Genomic DNA, 23,126 nt, shown 5'->3' on the forward strand with positions numbered 1-23,126 from the left:
TAGACCTAATCTAGAGGGTGTGTTTAACAGTTTTTTTCAACATTGGCATCATATTAGGCTACATCATATAGTTGAATATGTAGTTATTGTAGAAATCTCACTGTTGACTATGTTCTCCCCCCCCCCCCCCCCCCCCCCCCCCCCAAAGTTTTATTCAGGCAGGCAAGCAGTTACTTTGGGAAACTAATCTACCTGAGCGGGACTGAACTTTTTTAAAGAATAATTATAGGTGTAGTTATTGGCATTAACACTAAAGTTGATGCTTTTATCACATCCTCTCCGGCATTTTTAACATGGCAGCTTTCTGAACACTGCAGCCATAAAACCCCATTAGGTCCTCTCAAGACACATTTTTCAACTCTTTGGTTTTTCAATCAATCAGACTTTATTTATATTGAACTTTTCATACATGTAAATGTATGAAAAGACACGTGCACGCACACACACACATACAGATATACACACAACACAATATCCATATATGTTTATTAAAAGCCTGACTAAAAAGTTTTTTTATGGCCCATGCATAGTCAAGTAGTGCACTCTATACTTCTCTTAAATCTTACTTCACCAGCAATTCCTGCAAAGTAACTATGTGAGTAAGTAAGGTTTATTTAGGCTATAGCCCCTTTCCAAGATGCAAAAACGCGAAGTGCTTAACATTTAAAACAATTACACAATACAAGCTGAAAAAAGAGACGGATAGCAATAATATACAGCACAGGGCTGAAAATATTAAAATCACAGCTGCTGCTAAATAAGAGCAAAGACAAAGTTATTACCAATTCGTATAGGCTAACCAAAAGCCAGTCTGAATAAAAACATTTTTAGTTTTTTTCTTAGTTTCACACAGGCATCACATGAGTCTAGGGTTCACAATGATAAGGGGAGAGCATTTCAAAGATTGGGGGCCACAGCTTGAACAGCCCGGTCCCTTTGAGTTTTATAGTGGGTTTGAGGGACATCCAGAAACTTTAGCTCAAATGATTTTAAGAGCTTGATTTGGCATGTAAGGAATTAAATAGGAGGCCAGTGAATTGAAGATAGAAATGGTAAATTCAGCAATCCAAAATACACTTTTTGGATAAAATGAGTTCCCACAATGCAGAATGGTATTGAAAGGCTCTGGTATCAGCACACCCGTCAGCAGTCAGGTCAAATATTAACTTGTGTTCTGCTAACAAGATGCTGCCAGCACTTCCTTATTAGTGGAAACAGTTGAAAGTGTGTGTGTGTGTGTCCAGATGTCGTGCTAATGGGAAGAGGAGTTTGATCGTTACCCAAGCAACCCATTAATCAAAGCCCCAACATCTACGGTACCCTGACCAATCAGAGAAAGCATTGGCTCAAGATGTTTTACCTTTGGAGAGTTATCCAGTTAGAGCTGTCACACGTTTCTGTGATTTAAAACTGGCTGGAAGAGCACTCTAATAGCTGTCTCTAATGTACTTTAAATTTAATTTCGACTATTTGCTATTCACTCTTTTGGAGGAGCATGCCCCAACCTGCAGTTAATGGAAGCTGTCTTCGGTGGACAATTCATGACATTTGCGTATTTTATCCAGACTTTAATTGTTAGTCCTTTCTGAAGTGATTAACCTCTTTTCTGAGTTTGAGCATCAGTGTTTGGGTCCATTCCGGTGCTGGTTGATGGCGAGTTTCCAGTTGGTGCGCGTCAAAGTGAGCTGGACAACACTTTTGACCCTGGCCCACTTCACATACCTGCTGGTCGGGGCCACCATCTTCCAGATCCTGGAGCGAGAGGCTGAGAGCAAGAACCGAATACACTTCCAAATTGAGAAGTTGAACTTCTTGGCTAATTACACCTGCCTGGATGGACCAGCCTTGGAGACGTTTGTTCAGGTTCACTGTCTTCACAGTTCTTTAAGGATAACTATGTTAATAAGTGCAATAGACTCATGCTGACATCTCTCCGTTTGTTCATAAATTAGTACTGAGCATGTGTGTGTATTTCAGTCTTGGTTGTGATGTGTGTTCTGAAAACAGAGTGAACAAAACAAAAACATAATTTCTCTTGCGGGATTAACGAAGTAAAAATGATTTATTATTAAGACAGTTGTTGAAACTTAACAGTAAAACACTCCCAATTTATAATGTAAAAATGATTGATTGATTTAAATTAACTGAATTAAAATACCAAAAATAATATTACAAAAATCGTAGAGATACATGAGTAACAAATACTTGATTTTCCTGTCTAAGCAGGAGTGGGAGGACGTATACACTGATTTAATCCCACTCTTTCTGCCTTCTCCATAATTTATTGCTAGTTAGTTAAAAGCTTCCTCTGTTTTATTAAACGCAAAAAATGTAACTCTAAAAATGAATCTGGATGTTACAGAATTTGTCGTCTCCTTTTCTTATGAATAGTGGTAACATGCTTAAAAACATGGGCTTTTTTCTCAATTCTTTATTGTACACAAGTTCATATACAAAGTCACACACAGATAGATACAATGGACATTACAAAAAAAACAATACCATAAAAAACAAATACATTTACATTTTATAATGCCGGAGCATGTGTCATATCAAATTCCGTCGGATGCGTGTCGTGTCACAGATTTTCCACTTCCTTCCGCTTTCTTTTTTGTTGGAATTTTAAACTCCGGTGGATTTATGAGGATTATAGTTGACTGCTCCTCAAATCTCTAAAGTTGAGCTAAATTGAGACAGCTAACTAGACTATCTGTCCAATCTGAGTTTTCTCTCGCACAACTATTTCGTGCGGAGTTTAGCACCGCCCATGAAGATTGGGATTGTTTTAAAGAAATAGCAATAAACCAAAGCACATTTTTCTCCCATCCCAGAATGCTGTGTGGACTAGCCTGACCCTCCTCCGCTCTGCAGCGTGTAGATGGTCTGGCAAAGCTATTATAGTGAGCTGTCCTTGCAATGCCTTTGCATGCTGCTGTTTTTCTGTGTGCCGATCTGACGGCCACGTTCTGCTTTATGATGAATCATGCACAAGTTCAAGGAGCTGATGGGATTACATTTCACTGGAATTGTACCTTGAACGATTTCACGTGACAACTAAAATTGATTGAAGGGTGGTACAGTAACCTGACCTAATACATCAGTAAGTGGTTCAGGATACAAAATATTTATCAAAGGGATTACAGTAGAAGAGTATATATGCTAAGCCAGTGGCTTTCAAAGTTTTTTCAACATTGTACCCCTTTTGAATTTTTAGTTTTTTTTAACCCCTGACAAGCGCAAAACATTTTTGGTAGAAAAATTAAAAAAGAGTTACAATACACTGCTGGCAATAATAGATTTACTAAACAACAACCTTGTAACTGAAAACATTTAAATGCTCCATTTCAAATGTTTAAGATTCATCACTTAAATAATTAATTATTATAGTGTGATAATTTTAGGAATTATGCATGACATAATCTTTTAATAGCATTTTGCAAAAAATCTTACGTACCCCCTGCAGTACTCCAGAGTACCCCTATGGGTACACGTGCCCCCATTTGAGAACAACTGTCAATTATTATTGATGTGAGAGTTACCTTATTCTCGGATTTGAATACACTCCTTTGTGTGTTTGCAGGTGATTTTAGATGCCTGGGAAAGGGGAGTTAATCCCTCAGGAAACTCAACAAACCCCAGCAACTGGGACTTCAGTAGCTCCTTCTTTTTTGCAGGCACAGTAGTGACAACTATAGGTGAGCATCTTTACATATTCAGCCTTTTAACTTGTCTGATTTGTTGGGCTGCCGCCTCTTAGTCGCTTAGTCAATAATTGGTTGTTTAGCCATTTTTTAATGGGTTTTTTCCATGCTGAATTACTTATTTCCAAGAAACTTTGAGCACATCTCTTGTAAACCCAAGATTTAAAGTGGTCATTTTGCATGCTTTTTTGTAAAGAAACTGGATTTTACAGATCTGTCAATTGAATCAACAATTTGATTAGTCGACACAATCATATGAGTGTAAGTCCACTAAGAATTTCTTTAGTTGCTGGTTTGATTAAATAATGACAAATCATTGACTTGTCCACAGGCTACGGCAACCTCTCCCCCAGCACGGTATCTGGTCAAGTGTTTTGTGTGTTTTACGCTCTGTGTGGAATCCCACTGAACCTGGCCTTCCTCAAACAGCTGGGGAAGTGTCTCACCATCCACCTGGGTCACCTGGAGAGGGGAATGGTCTCAGTTGTTCCACACAAGGTACTGACGCATTAAACATTTCTGCTCTAAAAACACCTGAGCTATGCTTTCTAGATATGTCTATGCTCATTTATGCTTTGCTTTTTCTAGCCATCACTGTAGAGATCAAACCTATAAGTAGGGCTGGGCAATATATCAATATTAAATTGATATATGAGGCTACATATCATCTCAAATTTTGGATAACAATACAGTGTTGTCTGTTTTGAAAGGCTGCATTACAGTAAATTGTTGTTTTCTTATTTGCCATTAACCACTTAGTCAATAGATCCCCATTACTGACGATTACTTATCAAAAATGCCATTGTGTAAATTATTTGTGAAAGCACCAATATTCAACCCTACAATATTGCAGCAGTATCTACATCGATGTATTTGGATTTTCTCCATATGTCCCAGCTCTGCCTATAAGACATGCCAAGGAAAGGCCACTTTATCATGCCCAACTGATGCCAATGTTTCCCGTTTCTTTCATAGCAAACAGTTGAGGCTCTGGCAGTGAGCTTGTTCTTCATCACAGGCAGCGTGCTGTTTTTGGTCATCCCTCCTCTGCTGTTTAGTTACGTGGAAGGCTGGACATTTGGCGAGAGCTTCTATTTCACCTTCATTACCCTCAGCACCATTGGTTTTGGAGATTACGTTGTGGGTGAGTAGAGAGAACAAACACCACTAATGTGCTGGAAAGGCCACAGTGGTCACATCTGTTAGATAAAAAAAAAAATGTTAATGGCTCGAGACAATTGTATTGCAATTTGAATGTTTAAAGCAAGAAAATCAACATGCTGTCCCAATGTTGTCGACTCTTGTAGGGACTGACCCAGGCAAGCAGTACATCTCTCTGTACCGAAGCCTTGCAGGCATATGGATCATCTTTGCCTTGGCTTGGCTTGCTCTTATCCTCAACATGGGAGCCAGAATAATGGAGCATGCGATTGGCCTGACTCATCCAGGCTTTAAAAAACAAGAGGACGATGAGAATGTGCCATCCAGTGAACTAGAAGACACGTCAAAGATCTGACAGTGGACCTTAGACTGGACTTTCTACATGTAATATTCACTAGGTAGAATATATTGTAAATGTTCTCTGTACATATTATCCCACATGGTACACTAAGAAAACAGTAGCATCATTTAGCAGCTTTTTGGAAAAAGCTGCTAAAAGATGTGTGCCTCAACATATTTATTCCTGTTTAAATGCTTTTTTTTTTTAAATTTTGCCTCGTCGAGAATTGGATTAATATATTACACAATAAGCCGGGGAAACATTACAGGTTTTTTGTTTGACAATTCTACCTCAACCAAGCTAAAGAGTCAGTGCAAGATGAAGACCGGGAGGAGCAAGGGGAGGAGGAGGGTTGTGCTCATAGCCTGAAATGACAACCGAGCAGCATAGAGAGACAGGTTTAAAACAGGGATGTCATAATGTGATTGGCTTGTGAATTTAAGGCCACTTCTGATTGGTTAACGTAAGAGTGAACGCCTCTACAGCTGTTCAGTTTTAGAAGAGAGAGAAATGTGATTAAGTTTAGAAGTCTTCCTGCTTGAATTTACGCTGAGCTCAATTTAGAAACAAGGATTTAAACTACATCTGCCTAATTTTTCATTCTTTAAACAAGATTTGATCAAGATGTTATTCTGCAAAAGATGCTTTACTTATTATAATTATTACTTATTATAAAGTCTCAACATGAAAATGTGTTTTGCCTCTGGTAACAATCCTGTAATGTTTTTCCACCCTCCGACAAAACTATATATCTGTTTTTTGTAACTTTCTTTTTATATGTTACCCAAATGTAACTCCAGTGTGTGTGTGTGTGTGTGTGTGTGTGTGTGTGTGTGTGTGTGTGTGTGTGTGTGTGTGTGTGTGTGTGTGTGTGTGAGAGAGAGAGAGATCATGTGAGTCCACATATGTTTGTCTACTGATGGTAAACTGTGGTAAATTGAGCACAGAGGGCTATCTTAAACAAACAAATTAATCAAGATGGTGGTGTGAGGTGACCTGAGAGGACTCAGGACTGATCCCAGGAGGGCAGCTGGGATACAGCAGGAGGGATTGTTTTACCATCATGCTTTTTTATATGTTCATTCAAACTGGCCAGAACTGTCACTTTCTGTCAAACTGCCGACATGAAGAATGACACGCAAATGTTGATTGTATGTTTGTATTTATTACGTAAATTGAAACTAAAATATAGTGTGCTATGGTTATTTTGCTCAGTCTTAGATATTGTGCAGTGCATCTAGAAACCACATACAGTCAAACCTGTGCTGCTGTCTCTCCCTCTTCTGATTTTGGCGGACCAGAATTTGCATACCAAGAATTGGAATGATTTAAACAGTAGGGCAGGAGGTTCATTTGCCTGTAATGCAGGGAAAAACACCAAGCCAAGCAGGTAAACCCTCACTGCTTTCTGTCCCCGGCTGCAGAGGTTGAGACGCTGAGCTTGTCTGGATCCAAAGGATCTACCAGGAAGTCAAGATGGGAATAAAGGAAATGCTCAACTTGTCCAAGGTGCCCTCCATCCTCATGCTCGGGGTGGTTTACGTGGCCTATGTGCTGATCGGCGGATTGGTTTTCTGGAAGTTGGAGGGAGATCTCGGAAAGAAGGACATCAGTCATTTACTGCTGAACAAAGAACAGGTGCTCAACACATACAAATGTCTGAACCAAGATGGCCTGGAGTCAGTGGCTCAGGTGAGGCTCGGGGCATCAAAAGAGACCGGTTAATTCCCTCCCCCCAACATGAGGGGGAGACATGGAGAGTGTTTTAAAGCAGCAATATTGGCAACACAGTTACAGATTTCAGCACATTACTCTCAGGCACTCGGAAATTCTAACATGCAAATGTGAGGGGAGTATTTCACAGTGACACAGCTAATATCTGCTCGTATCTATATCTGTATGTTGTGTGTATGTCATCCTGTGGGTCTAACAGAGACCACTGGATTTAGATCTGGACCACAATCCTATTCCTTTTGCATTTTTCATATTTCTAAGAAATCATTCATTCGTCATTCATTTAGCCAACTATTTAAATTTATAAGTGTTCTTTTTTCTTACACTACAGGCTTAAAGTTTTTTGTCATACCTTGACAGGTGAAATGATACAAACTAAATATATCACACCCACAGTAGACGTCACAGCAACATCATGTTACGTTCAAAACTGTCAAGGTATGACAAAAAAAACTTTAAGCCTGTCATATTAGAAAAAGATCACTTATAAAGTCACAGTTCTGTCCCTCGGTTTCACGAAGTACAATGTCTTCCATTACTCTTTACATCAGGTATACAGTTGATACGGTGTGCATTGTTTCAGTATTTGACTTTGTAGTTGCCAAAACGGACACTTTTACGAATTTAAAATACATGTGAGACTGATATTTTCCAGTTACCGTAAGTGTTTTTCTATGTTTTTCCCTTCACTTTCAATAAATCACTCAAGGAATTATCAACAGTAGCAGAATACAAGTTCAACAGTAGTAGGACCATGCACCAATACAGATTTGGGCCTTTCAACTAGAACAACAAACTGATCTGCCGCTGGAAACAGTTCCAAGCAATGGACGGCCATTTGCAATCTCTTGTAGGTTCATTATGTGGCGAAGAGACAACTTCCATGCAAATACCAGCTCCTCCAGTCTTTCCGCCATGCACATTCTACTTTGCCTTTGACTTGATTTACAGCAGCAAAGTTGTATAATCTTTTCCTTTACCTATACCAATCAAATTGATTCTGTAGAAAAGCATGTTATGTTGCAAATGTTAGGTTGCACACAATTTGCAGCGTAAGAAAAACAACTGTTGATCATTCTAAAACTGAAATTAAAGCAGGCCATACAGGGGGTATGGTGCACCCTAACTATACAGTAAGGAAGGAAGATACAATTTAAACTCAATAAAGTCTGTTTTCTAGAATAAGCCAACACTTTGAGTGATACATCTGTTTAGGATGAGGAACTCAAAGACAATATAGATAATAAGGCCACAGGTCTTAGTGTTATGTTATTCTTTTGGAGCAATTTTCCATGCTGATGATGAACTTTTATGTAACATACTGTGTCATTGACCTATCTGCTCTGCCTGACACAGAGCTGAGAGGGTCTTTTCCATTTCATGCACACAACTGTACTAAATGGGCCTAAAAACCTGAAAAGTTTTGGATCAATATAAATACATATACATGAGTTACATAACAGTGAGTCATAAGATCTGACCCATAAAATACACCATTCCTTCAAGAGTTTGAATTTTGTAACCCAGTTTGTAACTTTAATGTGTTTCAGGTTGTTCTAGCTGCATCTAAGGCGGGCCTAAGTTTGAAAGGCAACAACACCTCGGACGGCTTCTGGAAATTCACCAGCTCAGCTGTGTTTGCTGCCACCGTGGTCACAACTATAGGTTAGTCTTCACAGGATGAAACCCAAGAGCTTTTTAATCACGCCCCATAGCTAATCTAGCCAAAAGACGTGATTGTGCAACCTAAACACAGATGATTTGATAACATCAGGCTTATAACCGGGTCAATGACCCCTATGACCACTTTTAATCGTTTGTTGGAATAACAAAAATAGGATTTTCAATGTTTAAGATATTGACCAGTCTTAGACCCAAAAATTGTATTTCTGTCAGTATGAATACACCTTGTCTACATTATTTTGTGTTTCTGAAGATTTCTGAGCAGAAGATTATTATTTTTTTCACGTGGCACTTGGCAAAAGTGAACCTCTTTAGTTTTTTTCATTGTGTATTTATAGCAAGATGACGCTTGTTTATTAATGAACCGTAGAAGGCATGATTTACTATGATAATTAATGAACCCTGAATAAGGTTTAATAAAACTACTATCAATAAGAACTGAAACCTTATGTATATTTGCCCAAATCCTGACCCTAATTTGGAATTTCTAAAACCGTAATATAATAATTTGGCTTGTAAAGCTCTGTAGAGATTATATATTAGGGATGGCTACGGGGTTCCAGAACCATTCCAACGGGTTGCCATAGTAGTGGATACAGCAAACCAGTTTTTATCGAAAATCGTATGTGAAACGACACAGCGGCTGGGTGAGTCAGTTTAACACAGCACAACCCCTCTTAGGTAGGAAAGTAAACACTCATCCGGGCCAGCTCAGTTCTCATTCTTTTGTTAAACACGCAGGGATAGGACACAACAAATGTTCCGAGCTAGGTTAGCCTTTAGTGTGCCTTTGTTTAGCGGTGTAACAGGCAACACCGTCAAGAACCTGTTGGAATGTTTCTCAAACGCCATAGCCATCTCCTTCAACCATTGCTGCTTTAATAACGCGTTCCATTTACCTTGGAACGTGGAAGCCAGAGCTGGGATTGACGTCACACCCGAGTTAAATGTGTGTCCAATTTACAAGTGGGATTTTTCCTTGTGGGGTTCACTCTAGCCAGGTTAGCCTTTGTTAGCAATACCAGTTGACAACAACATATTACGCTGTTTTTTTGTGCATGCAAACAGCATAACAACATGTCCACAGATAGAAGTTGGACAGGACTGTTTGTACGACTGATTTAGTCAGACACAAATAAGACAGAAGTGTTAATAACTGTTTGTTACTACAGCTTTCAATACTGTTGATGCACAGGGCAGCCATGTTGGATTTTGAGGTAAAGCTTCTGGGATGTTGACTGAGTTCACGGGGCGTTTTTTTCCAACTTTGACAAAACAAAATATGACTTCCAAGTATAGATGGAATGCACTAAAAGTCCCTTTTTGTGGGCTCAAGAGCCACCTGAGGTGATGAAAGTGATTAAAACACCTATTGAACAATTAAATGAAAAAATGAAAAGAAAGGGTACAACAGTTCTTTTGCTTCCACCAAAGTAAGATCACACACTAACAGCTTACGATTTTGCAGGTTATGGGAACATAAGTCCCAGGTCTACTGCTGGCCAGATCTTCTGTGTGTTCTTCGCACTATTTGGTATCCCGCTCAACATGGTGGTGCTCAACAGAGTGGGCAAGTACATGCTTGCTATTGAGAGGAACATCTCCGACTTTCTTGAGGGGAAGACCGGGCGAAGGGTGAGGAGATATTTAATCACCATAGTCTAATAATGAAGCATGTTTCACATCACTCTTAAAATGTTTGTCTCACACATTTCAAGTGGAAAAATGATTCTTTGGAACATGACTTACTTCACACTCCCACAGAAGTGTACTCGCTTTTTTGTCCACCTGGTGTCTTACCTGTCTGGAGTAGTGCTCTTCTTTGTTGTGCCGATGATTGTGTTCCAACTGCAAGAGGGCTGGACCTTGTCCCAGGCCATCTACTACTGCTTCATCACTCTCAGTACTATCGGCTTTGGAGACTTTGTGGCAGGTAACGCACAGTAATAACACTGCACTACTAATCCTCAACACAAAGTGGCCACATTGTGATCCTGAGTGGCAAGACTTTCTCAGGTTATTATAAATGCACTATACTTTGCTTTATTAATTAAGTCTTTTCCTTTAAAGACAGTAATCCAGACAATGTATACCCACAGTGGTACAGCGTCCTCATGGCCTCATGGATCTTCTTCGGACTGGCCTGGCTGGCCCTCCTCATCAACCACTCCATGGACATCCTGGAGCGGCTCAACACCCACTTAAAACAGCTCTGGGGTGGACAGGAGCAGGAGGAAGCGTCCGGCAGTGCAGAGGCTGACAACCCAGACACACAGGTGGAGGAGGAAGATGAGATCAAGAAGCCTCCAATACCTCAGGAAACTGCAGTAATGTGAAGCATGTAAAGTGAGCTGACCTAGTTATAGAATGATGTTTGTCAACAAGGACATGGAAACAGGCATACATGCCAAGTGTGTGTGTGTGTGTGTGTGTGTGTGTGTGTGTGTGAGAGAGTGTGTGTGCGTGCGTGCGTGCGTGCGTGCGTGCGTACATGATCAATGGTTTGATCCCTTTCCGCCCCTGAAATATTGACACATTTTTGTTAAGTCAAGTTTTATTTGTTTGACGACATGCAACATCTACATGCTGTTGTGTCTGTTAGCACTCTTCACTCTTGTGATGGTTATTCTAATTTGTTTAAAAAAGTCCATTGAGATAAAATTCTGGAAAAGATACTGGGTCAACACTTACTTTGCCCCATGTATCTATCTATGGGTTAGTGGTCAGTAGAAAATGGCAGTCAGTCAGTCTGTGGCTCTGTGGCTTCTCAGTGTGTTGCTCACCACACCGACCACAAACCAACCAGCGGCATTTTGCATTCACTGGCTGAGCCACACTCAAATAAAAATAAATGTTATTTGTTTTGCATATTAAAAAGTACTTAAATGCCATTGAAGACATTAAGCTGTCTCTCAGTTTACTGTACCATGACCTGTTGAATATAAAATATAAATATACAAGAATCAGAGATTTATTATCAATGTATTTAATGCAAGCTAATTGGGCTAAACATTTTTTTATGTATAATTTTAGATTAGGCAAGTTTATTTATGTTGCACATTTACTTTTATTTCCTTCCATTTTAAAGCAATAAGTAATTGTAAAAAATGAAGATCGTTATATGAAATCAGTTGTGCATGACACACAATAATAAAATGCTAACAATTAATATCTAAATAAGCTTAATATTATTATACTGTATAATATTAATACTAGAAATATTTCATGTTACTACTACTTTTATTTTTAATGTTAACTTATTTATTCTTGTCCTATTAGGAAGCCTTTAGGAAAGCAGAGCTCATCTGTGTTGAAGTTAGCTTTGTATCCACTAGGTGATGGTACTGTACTAACACTGGAGAAACGAACCATTCAAACCAGAGGCAGAGAAGACACTACTCACTATATATTAAATAATCTTGTAATCATATACACTAACCATATTGATAACATCCTCACAGTCAATATATTCCACTTCATATTATTATGTCCAAGTCAAAAGGATGTACAAACCCAAAACACATTCTATAAAGCAATTTCTATCAAATGTAATGTATTATTGCATGATTAAATACATATGTACAGTTGTGATTTCATTATGTGGTTGTTTTGGATTTAAAAAAAAAAAAAGATTTTCCACATATTTGTCTTGACATTGGCCTTATAAAGAACAATGCAGGACATAGAGACATAGACGCCTCTTGGGGCTCATATATCACAGAGCAAGTCAGGCAAAACTGAGGAGGAGTGAACGACAAAGACAGCCGGCAGACAGCAGGGATGACAGAGTGGAAAATGAGAGTGCTGGGGACACGGACACTAAAAGACAAGAAAAATGAAGTTGGTGAAGAAAAGGGAGATATTTGAGGGAAAGTGCAAAATTCCAGACAGCAAAAGGGAAGAATGATTTCTGCTTTTATTCTCTGCGCGGATAGTGGGACATATGAAGGGGAAATTGAGTGAGAGTGACAGGACTGTGACCATTTCACAACAAAACGCCACATACCTGTTTGGCCACGGTTCAATGAGGACTCAGCATGTGTGAGAAGACTGGTGCCTCTTACCTATTCTGTACATTTGACCAGTGGTTTAGCCTGCACAGTGTCCACAGTGACACCAAGGTTCTGAAAATGAGGTTCCAACAATGTCTGCTTTGGATTTTGTCCCTATCATAATCATCATAATCATCATCCATCTTTACTGTATTTGATTTACCAAAGGGACATTGTCTGCTAGCACCGGGTCAGACTGCAAATGTACACTATTATGTACTGCGTCGGCCTGCCAGAAATTACTACTTTATGTTACACACTTTCACTGGCAATCTGGATGCAACTGCTGCTGAAAGCTAGCCTACATAATTCGAGGTAAGATTTAACTTTGCTTGGTTTTAAGCTCACGTGCCATGGATAAGCTTTGCTAGACCCGCTGTCACTCCAGCAAACTGTCAATCACATCATAGCTTCAAAATATGCAGTGTTTAGTGACTAAACACTGCATATTTTGAAGGACTCAACTTTAGTCCTTAATAAAGTTCACTATCAACAATATTTTTTACTTTTACTGTTGTTAATGAAGTACATTTTATATATTTTGATACTTACGTACAGTAAATATCAGATCAGGCTATTTTTACTCAAGTAGGCCTAGTATTTTAAAGGTGACTTTAACGTCTAAGTCATTTTCTGCTAAGACAGTACTTGTACTTTTACTCGAGTATTGCTTTCAAGTAGCATACTTCATTCAAGGCTCACTGATAGCTACCAATGGGAGCCTGAGTGAACTTGTGACCGTGTGAAGTGTTCACATTTTTGTGATCTTACAAGTAATATACCTGCTAAGTAACTGCATCTTATATTCAGTGTGAACCTTAAGTTGCAATGTAACCTGATTCATTATTATACAGTACAAATCATGTTCATGTACAGGAGATGTTCATCATCTAACCATGATCATGAGCTATAACCTTCACCATATGGTTTTAGCAGACTAACCTTAAAATATATATACTCCATATTTTAACTATGGTATTTTAAGATTCTACTTTAGGGCTTTGTCTTGTATTACACCTGTCATGGCAGAAGAAAACACCCCCTAAAATGCACAATTTCCTCTTGTTTGATTAAAGAAATGTTCAGCTGTAAGGAAATTACTGAGCCTCGTATTTTTTATAATGCAACCATATGCTTGGGCCCTGTTATTACTGATTTTTTTATGTTCAGTAGTAGCGTACAGGCTTGGTGTTGAGTGCCACTCATGCTAGAGAAGTCCGAGAAAAGACAGAATATTGGCATTAGTCTTTCCATAGAAGTTGTGGACATTATGAAAAACTTCTTATGGACAGATGCTCTTACGTGTCACAAAGGAAGACAGCTTTACTGAATGCTGGATGATCTTCTACATCTTCAAGGTGAGTTCAGTTACAGTTGCTGGGATTATTTTTGACAGACTTTGCGTTTATAACATAACGTTTTACAGCACTTTGTTCAGCATAGGTTGGTTTTAAATGTGTTTTATGAATTTGACTTGACAGAAACGACATGTTAAAATACACACTGCAAGATAGTTTTGAACTTGCACAACAAATCACATCACATCAACAAACCAAATCTATAGGGAATATTTAAAATATGCAGGTGTGTCTGCCTGTGCTGGTGTCATGTGACTTTGTGTATGCACAACAGCACATCAGCAAGTGAGTGTGTTATATTGTTTCCTCTGGATACATTTTGGGTGCACCCAGAGGATCATATTGTAATAAATGTTTGTAATACTGATGCACACAAACACACATACACACACACACACAAACACACACATACACACAACGTGTGGCACTATCTTTGTGGGGACCGGTCATTGACATAATGCATTCCCTGGCTCCTTACCCTAACCTTAACCATCAAAACTAAATGCCTAACCCTAACCTTATTCTAACCCTGATCCTAAAACCAGGACTTAACCCTCAAACAGACCTTTAAAAAAGCAAAATGCTGGACCCCACCACAAACGTATACTGTATTCCCGGTTTTTGGACCCCACGATTGTAGTTAAACAACACACTCATTCATCAATAAACATCAAAAACACGCCGCAGGCCTTATTTGCACATAGACAAAGCTCTGTGCATGTTCTTCATCTCATCTGCACACATGGGAGCAACAGGCGGGTCACATTAAATACATCCCTTCCTATACAAATGTGTTTTAAAGGTTTTGTGTGTGAGTGCTGTTCTACACAGCAATTCAGAAAACAGTATGAAGGGAAATTGTTTTTTATATATATATATATATATATATAAACACAGACCAAATAATACGTTCAGCTTTCCATTGAGACTTTCAGCATAATACTTAAAACTATAATTTATATAGAAAACATGCCAGATGGCTAAAACATTGTGCAGACTTTCCAGTTGATTGACATTTTAATGTTGTGCAAATATTATACTGTATGCTTTAGCATTAGTGACTTAAGCCTGCCAGTTTTTTATTTGCTTTCCATTGCTAACCACAGAGAGCAAATGAGGTACCAGAATCCCCACGGGTGATATCAAGGCCTCATGTTACTGTAAACTACTGTACATTCATATGGGATTAACATTAAAGAGAAATGTTTGTTCAGCATATAAAAACACATCTATTTACTACTATTGATATATAGTTTTTTCTCTAAAGAGATTAGCGTGGCTTAGTGATGGCCAAATGAAGCTTCATGAACCAGTGTCTTTACTTTCTGAGCCCACTAGATGGCGCTCTCTTTTCAACAAAGGGTTGAGAATACACTGAATTGCAATGCCTTAGGTCTTTCTTTTAAAACCAAGAGCGCCATCTAGTGGGCTCAGAAAATAAAGACACTGGTTCATGAAGCTTCATTTGGCCATCACTAGCGTGGCTAGTGGCAGACAGGAAGTGACATGTCTTACACTGCGGAGAAGCTAGAGCACTAACTCTGTGTTCGTTTTCACAAAGCTCTAAATCAATTCCATTTTTAAATTATTCTTAATTAAAATAGATATGTATGTTGAGTCTCTCCCTGTAAATTGGTAACAAATAAGAAAGGCGTTTCAATAAGTAATATCTACTCAGAACTATTTGATAACACGTCCTTGTCAACCCTTTTAGTGAAGTCTGTTCGTCTTTCACCTTTTCATTTTGTTATTTAAACATATTTTTTTGTATTTTGTCATATGTATTTGTATATGTATAATTCAGGTTTGCAAACCAAGATGACTGAGTTTGTAAGTTGAATTCTAACACAGCTACAGGTGCTTCTGCCAGTTTGGAATGGCAAAATTGCAGCCATGAAGTTTCTGTTCAACAGGTTCAGGGTTAGTATACATCAACAGTTTATCCAGAGTCAATGTACATATTAGCATTTATAATTATATTATTATATATAAGCAGGCCATTATTTTTCCCTCTTGCTTCGAAGATGTTAAGGAATTACAAACAAAAGTGACCTCATGCTCCTACCCTGCTGTTTGACCCGTATTAACATCTTGTCAGCAGCACCCAGTTGCACAATCCCCTCTGATCATGCTGCTGAAAGAGAAACAGCTACACTGAGATAACTGAGGAAGATTAAGCTTTATTGGGAACGCGATTAAAAGTATATTACTGCTATAAATGCTTTAGTGATAAGTCTGAAGTTGAGAGTGATAACAACATATTTGACACGACCGAGAGAATTGATACTGGGCTCCTAATTGATGACATGCAGATACAGTGCTGTCCAAATGTCTTGAAGGCCCAAATAATCAATAATCACGTTGTTATACAACATCCATAAGGTATTTAGTGCAGTTATATTTGCTCTCATTTCAATTTTTCTCTTTCACATTTGTTTCCAGTATTAGTCAACTGATATGTTTGCCTTATGCGTGTCCCTCTCCATCCCACTCATTGGACCTAAACTCCCTGTTCTGAGCCAATGGGAGGACCACATACACCCAGTGCCTCTGAAGTCTCTCTGTGACATGGTTAACATTCTGAGTTAACCCCCCTTAACCCCCCCATCTCTGGTCGCTTAACCTTTGTGTCTGTGTGAATCTTTGAACCTGACCATACTTGTTTACTTTTTACGAGACATCGACTGAGCTTCATACAAATCCCAGTGTTACTGTAATCAGATGAGTGGACAGATATAGGCTCGTGCTGAGTTGACAACAGTAGGCAAGCGGGGGGGGGGATAAACTCTAAAGTTGAACGTTCTTTCACTTGCATCATCCCAAACTATTCCACCACACAGTTTCTGGCCTTCACCATCCTGTAATAAGTCACCTGCAGCTGCATTATGATCCATTATGACACATCAGTGAATGTCTAGAGGGTGAGAGAGGAGGCTAGTCCATATCCACGACATTTCACTGCCGAGATTGCTCCGTTGCCACCGGAAAGTCCGCCGGATGTCACTCTTTTTAGGCCGGATGTCCGTTCTCTTCCGCTCTCTTTGTTTATGCAGTTTAAACTCTGGTTGGATTTCTGAGGACTATGGTTACCTGCTCCTCAGATCTCTGCAGGGTGAATCTAGACAGCTAGCTAGACTCTCTGTCCAATCTGAGTTTTACATACACATGTTCCCCCAAAACACCGCTCCCAATACAATTGTGATTGGTTACTTTTTTCTCCCATCCTTGAATGCTGTGTGGACTAGCCAGACCCTCCTTCGCAGGGCTGTGGAGGAAGGTCTGGCAATGTGAGAATAAGGGGAGGCAGACTAAATCATAAATGTAAATTTACCTGCAACATTAGTCCGATGAGGGTCGTTGACATGCGAGCAGCTCCCCCCCCCCCCCGCTCAGCTGTTTTGTCTTTACCCTCAACGTCACAAGGCTTGTGCAAAATGTGTGATGTTGAACACAACAAGAGCAGGATGTCTGCCAGCAACAACAAGAAAAAAAAAAAAAAAACCCGGCCAAGGCCACTCTCAAAGTGTCTCACTAACAACGGGGCAGAGCACACAGATAATAATTCCAGGCCGTGGTGACCTGCCCAAACACTGTGGAAGGTTACCTCCTCCGAAGTACTCATTAACAGCACACTCATGCCAAAACATGTCTGGATGTACACATGATGAGGTCAACGCCGTCCATGCTGCTTTTACTGTACCTGTACACACCTGGCTGTTCACTCCAACACAAAATGTGTGAAACCTTTTTGCCACAAGGATGCTTTGAATAAAAAAAAAATACATATTCAGATACAAACAAGTACAAATAATACACTGAGACAATTGAATGCGTCCCACAGCCAAAAAAAAAAAAAAAACTGGGTAGGAGGAAGGGAGACAAAATAACACACACATAAACAGACACACACACACACAGACAGACACAGGGCAAGGGACCAATCTCATGCTGATCTCAGGTTGAGGTCCAGACTACAGCCCGGACCTGAAGACGTCGGCGATGTTGCGCCCAGTGATTGCCACAAGGATACATGAAGGCCTTTAATGTGTGAATGTTTATAAATTACGTCTTGCGTCATCTGTTTATGATTGCACAAAATTTGCACTTTGTTGAAAAAAAAAAATCCATTGTTGTTTTTTATGTAGCCTAACATCTCTGTTTGTTAGTAGTCTTCAACAAACACCATTTCCCACAAGCCCGAGACTGGAAAGCAGCAGGAAAGGAGAGGAGAGGAGGAGTGAACACTGTGAAGACAGCAGTTTGCTGACAGCAGACATTGCAACTTTAAAAATTGCTGTAGAAAAAAGTTTAAGTAAGTTTTATAGATATGGACGACACCAAGTTATGATGATACCTACCTACGGTACTGCGCTGGTAAGTGTTCATAGGAGCTGTTTTGTTTTCTGTCCTCACAATGTAACATTGCTTAACTGTTAAAATCATTGTTGAACTGTTAAGGTTTCAATTTCTAATTGTAGTGTGTAAGTGTGTGTGTGGTGTTGTAGTGGATGGAAAGTAAACCCCAGGAAGAAACTTCTAACCTTCTAACCTTTTCTTCAGGGAATTTATTTTCTATTGCTAGTGCTCACACCTTCAACAGGACATTATAGGACAGAGACGTGATCGGGACAAACAACAGACTATTAACGTGTGCAACATAAAGTGATTTATGTTCTGATTTTTCCTTTTTACGTTGTTTTTTTTAAACATTTTTTACATTTCAACATTTTTCTGGGTTAATTGAGCTGACACCTTGGTTTGTTTGCATACTCCCTGATAACTACAGAGATTCAGTGTCTCTTATAGGGGCCTTGCAGCGTGGACACAAAACGACTATTGTCTGTCTTTATTTTGTCTGTCTGAGTTTGTCCAAGTGAACCTGTAAGCACGTTTGCATAATCGGTGTTTGACAACAGAGTGCACATAGAATAGGTCGAATAAAGTACGACTGCGTGCGTTTTACAGGTACGTTCAACCTGAAATGTAATCCTTTATTTTAACCACACTAAGACACATTGTAATATTGTCTGATTAGACGTGCAGCTTATGCTACAGACTGCATTTAAAAAAAAGTTTATTCCAATTCATTCAGGCTGAATGTTAAACGTTTCAAATAAAACAGACTAAATGTATTGTAATGTAAATGTTTACGGCGCTGTCATGAACTGTTGCATAGCAATCCTAAGTACAAGTGGGTGTCTTCTTGTTGACAGTCAACATAGCCGAGATAGCTGTCTCTCTGCATTGCTATACAGTCTAAACATGTTTTCTCTGGCTACCTGGGAAATGGTCGTGGACTTCATGACACTCTTTTGTGTTAACATGGAGATTGTTTTTTGGGCTCAGTTACTAAAGTCAGCGTCTTTATGTAGAGTTTAGATCCTAACCGCAGATGCCCAAGGTCCAAATCCGACCTGGGGCAATTTCCTGCATGTCTTCCCCCTCTCTATCCCTCTCTTTTTAATATCTAAGCTGTCCCAATGATTAGAGGTGGAAATGCTCAAAAATAATCCCCCCCAAAAAAGACCCCGAAATGAAAGATTTATTATCTCAAGAGGAGGGTGTTGGTGATTCCAAAAGCTGCAAAAGATCTCATCAGCCCTGTGTCATACTTGGTCAACCGCTAAAACTGCTATAATTGCAAGTTGGTCACCAGGGTGCAAAACACGTGGTGCAGTACAGGCTGTTCCCCTGGGATTCTTAAACAAGAATACACTTGAAAGGGCAAAACAACACAAGAAAGGATAACATGACCTTGTGATAGTGTGAACTCCATGTACAGGCGTCTGTCTTGTAGTACAGTTTGCACCATAAAGTCACTTCACACCATCTAAAAAGATTCTTCAAATGTCGTAAAACTGAGGTAAATTGAGGTCCCATAACCACCCTGGTTACCAGAAATAAACAAAAAGCCTTACGATTGAATAAAAGGTTTTATTAGTGAGAGTTTATTGTTATAACACGAGCAAACTGTTTTATTGGGCCTGCTGATAAAAAGTTAACTCAACTGAATAAACAAGAGAGCAGCTAATGGGTTACAGAAGATCCAGTCCTGTTAAGTTAGGATTCTGTCACTGCACTCACCCTCACGCAACTCCTGTCACACAACTCTTTTATGCCCTGGACAAGACATGTCCTTACACAATGTAGCATTAACGCCTGACCATCAAAAAATCAAGGCCGAAAATGCTATGTAATACAGACAGTACATGCTAATGTGTTCCTTAGGCTGCTGGTGTAGGCCTACATATTAAGTCTGGTAAAGGGCAAATGTTGTAAAGATGTCTTGAGGTTGTAAACCTGTGACTGTTGTCTGAGGCTGTAAGCAAATGGGTATGGTCAGTATTGAATGAAAGCTTTGTATCATCTTTTTGTGACTTCTAAAAAAAAAAAACCACTTCATTCATGGACACATTTTACCATTTTACAATGAGAGCATTTCATAAATCCAGGTGATGAAAGAAGAATATAATCTTTCAATTAGAATACATTTCAAATAAAACTGGAGACAGGTTTTGGCGGCAGGGTTATGTTTATTTCTGACTAATTGGTGTCATTAAATGATATACGTGATGGAACCCAGAGATAAAGTTTCTTGATAATGGAAGTAAACTTTGAACTCCCGTTTGACGTGAAGTGTTATGATTTTGCAAGCTTGTTCCAGGACTGTTGTGTCTCTCATACACTGGGACTTGTTTTAAGAGCTGTGGTAGTAAAATCTCTGATGTACCAGGAAGTTAGATATTGCACCATCAGCCAGTGACATGCCCATAGAAGTTTAAAAAAGAATTATAAGGGCATGCCCTTGCTCATTCAGCAGAATTTCCTCTCTGGTTTATACACTTTGCAGCTCAGACAAGCCGGTACACGAGAAGCGAGCGCAACATAAACAACCTCAGCAGCTCTGCTCACCTGTTTCAACCTTTCCCAGACTGCCTTTTGGAGGTTGTGCTCAAAGGTCCCATGGCATGAAAATTTCACTTGATGAAGTTTTAGCAATAACATTAGTTCCCCAAGCCCGCCTATGGTCCCCCAGTGGCTGGAAATGGTGATAGGTGTAAACCGAGCCCTGGGTATCCTGCTCTGCCTTTGAGAAAATGAAAGCTCAGATGGGCCAATCTGGAATCTTGCCCCTCATGACATCACAAGGTTACCTCCACTTTCTCTGCTTTGCCCGCCCATGAGAGAGGGACATCATGGCTTTCAAACGAGCAAAGTGCCAGCTGGTCAAGGCCACACCCCCAGTTTCCACCTTGCCTCCCCCCCCCTCCTAAAAGCAGCTACAGACTTAGAAATGGCACATACTAAGGAAAGCTCATTGGGGGACTGGCTCTGGTGGCTGTAATTCTGCACCAAGGCTGAATTTTGGGAAAGAGACTTCAGATGCAGTATTAGGGGACCACTAAGGTCTATATAAAAGAGACTTCAGATATGGTATTAGCATCCATTATGGAAAAGCATCCAAAGAGCACCATGTCATGGGACCTTTAAAACTGGGGCAGTGAATCCATTAACTCAATCTAACAACTATAAGGAACTTGACAAGACTTATCAAAGGAGACCTCATGATAATCAAACTTAATTTTGAATGGGTCAATATTGACGTTTGCTCAAGAGCAGCACCTTATCCTTATCAGATTTTCCTTAGGAGTACATGTGTGAAATGACATGAGTTTTCCACTGCATATTGTTGAAGGAAATGGCACAGCCTGGTTTTCGGGTAAAATCCATCAGTACTTCATACACTGACCGTTCGTGTCCTGTTACAACACAACACTTGTCCTACAACCAACCAGAATTTATGGATTAACATGTGATACTGTATAATTCTAAATCCAATTCTAGTCCTCATTGCCATTTAATACATTTTTAACATCTTAGACTTTCTTTTAAGCCTTTGACACAAGGATTTGTCTTTAAAAATTAGATTCTATTTGCTACTCAGTGCACTACACTTACCTTTACCATTTTATTTAAGTGTTTGAATTCTGTGTGAAATGTATGTACTATATACTGGCCTCAAGAATTATTGTACACCGTTTGATAGATGCAAAAATTCCAATCATGTAACACTTGGCAGTGAACAATGAAACACTGACTTTGAGGAAATGAATGGAGAAACTCAATGCAAAAAAATGAAAAGGCCAAGATCTCCAGACTTTTGATGCCTAGTATTGGTCAAACTACAAAAACACTTCCCATGATGCAACTTCATATATACATTATCTTCTCTTAGTTAGGCCTTCTATTGCTGGTAAATGACCATGACTTTCAGTCAGTCGGCAGATTGCACACAACTTTGTTTACATTCACTTTCCGTGACGAGCACGCAGCCATAAACACAAATCAACAGAGAACTCTGTAATGAATCATTATCTAAGAAGTGTAGTGAAGCAGTGCTGTCTAACCGTGCTCGGTTAGCGCAATCTCAGCACAGCCCGAAACGATTTATCATGAACTAAGTAACAATAGTCTTAGCCAAGATGCTAATGGATTTAGTTACAACCTACCTGCTACCTGCACCTTGTACGGCAGCCTCAGCCACAGTGTATAAATGTGTGTGAATGGTTCCTGTACTATGTAAAAGTGCTTTGAGTAGAAAAGCGCTATGTTAGAACAGTCCATTTACATTTACACAAACACGTTTAACTTGTTTTTTTCTGATGGTCAGCACATTTTTTATAATACAAACAATTGCATAGTGGTAGACAGCGGGACAGGTTGGGTTTAGTAAAACAATAATGGGACGCGGGACAACAACGGACGGTTGGGTTTAGAAAAATAAGAAAGCGACGGTTGGGTTTAGTAAAAGAAGAACAAGCGGTTGGGTTTAGGAAAAGAAGAACAAGCGGTTGGGTTTAGGAAAAGAAGAAAGCGACGGTTGGGTTTAGGAAACGTGACACGCAGGACACAATCCTCAGTCTCCTGGGTGAAAGTCCTGTGTTGTTTGACCCATCCAACACCCCAACCAACATCTCTATGCGGATGTTCGGCCTTTCATACTACTCTCTACAGTAGTCCCTCTTGATGCTACGTCATCTTCTCATTGAGAATCATGCTGTGATCACAAAAGATGCCTCCCATTGAAATACATCAG

General features: G+C 39.5%; 2 protein-coding genes and 1 long non-coding RNA gene across 3 annotated transcripts; 2 read left to right on the forward strand and 1 right to left on the reverse strand.

Moving 5' to 3' along the window:
* Positions 1–850: 850 nt before the first annotated feature.
* Positions 851–6,020, forward strand: LOC116670321 (potassium channel subfamily K member 16). Its single transcript, XM_032500778.1, has 5 exons — positions 851–1,863; positions 3,581–3,695; positions 4,033–4,199; positions 4,677–4,845; positions 5,009–6,020. Exons 1-5 carry the CDS (start codon positions 1,651–1,653, stop codon positions 5,215–5,217), a joined length of 873 nt encoding a protein of 290 aa, XP_032356669.1. The 5' UTR covers positions 851–1,650; the 3' UTR covers positions 5,218–6,020.
* A 538-nt stretch (positions 6,021–6,558) lies between these two features.
* Positions 6,559–12,215, forward strand: LOC116670320 (potassium channel subfamily K member 17). The gene is made up of 5 exons (XM_032500776.1): positions 6,559–6,894; positions 8,487–8,601; positions 10,088–10,254; positions 10,384–10,552; positions 10,690–12,215. The coding sequence occupies exons 1-5, from the start codon at positions 6,679–6,681 to the stop codon at positions 10,953–10,955; spliced, it is 933 nt and encodes a 310-aa protein (XP_032356667.1). The 5' UTR covers positions 6,559–6,678; the 3' UTR covers positions 10,956–12,215.
* LOC116670322 (uncharacterized) lies at positions 9,432–21,835 on the reverse strand. The gene is made up of 3 exons (XR_004327001.1): positions 21,823–21,835; positions 16,317–16,320; positions 9,432–9,610 (listed from the first exon to the last, which is right to left on the reverse strand). It is a non-coding gene; the product is annotated as an uncharacterized LOC116670322 (long non-coding RNA).
* Positions 21,836–23,126: the final 1,291 nt, after the last annotated feature.

Source organism: Etheostoma spectabile, chromosome 20 (genome assembly GCF_008692095.1).
Source record: "Etheostoma spectabile isolate EspeVRDwgs_2016 chromosome 20, UIUC_Espe_1.0, whole genome shotgun sequence".
In the NCBI taxonomy this organism is placed as follows: domain Eukaryota; kingdom Metazoa; phylum Chordata; class Actinopteri; order Perciformes; family Percidae; genus Etheostoma; species Etheostoma spectabile.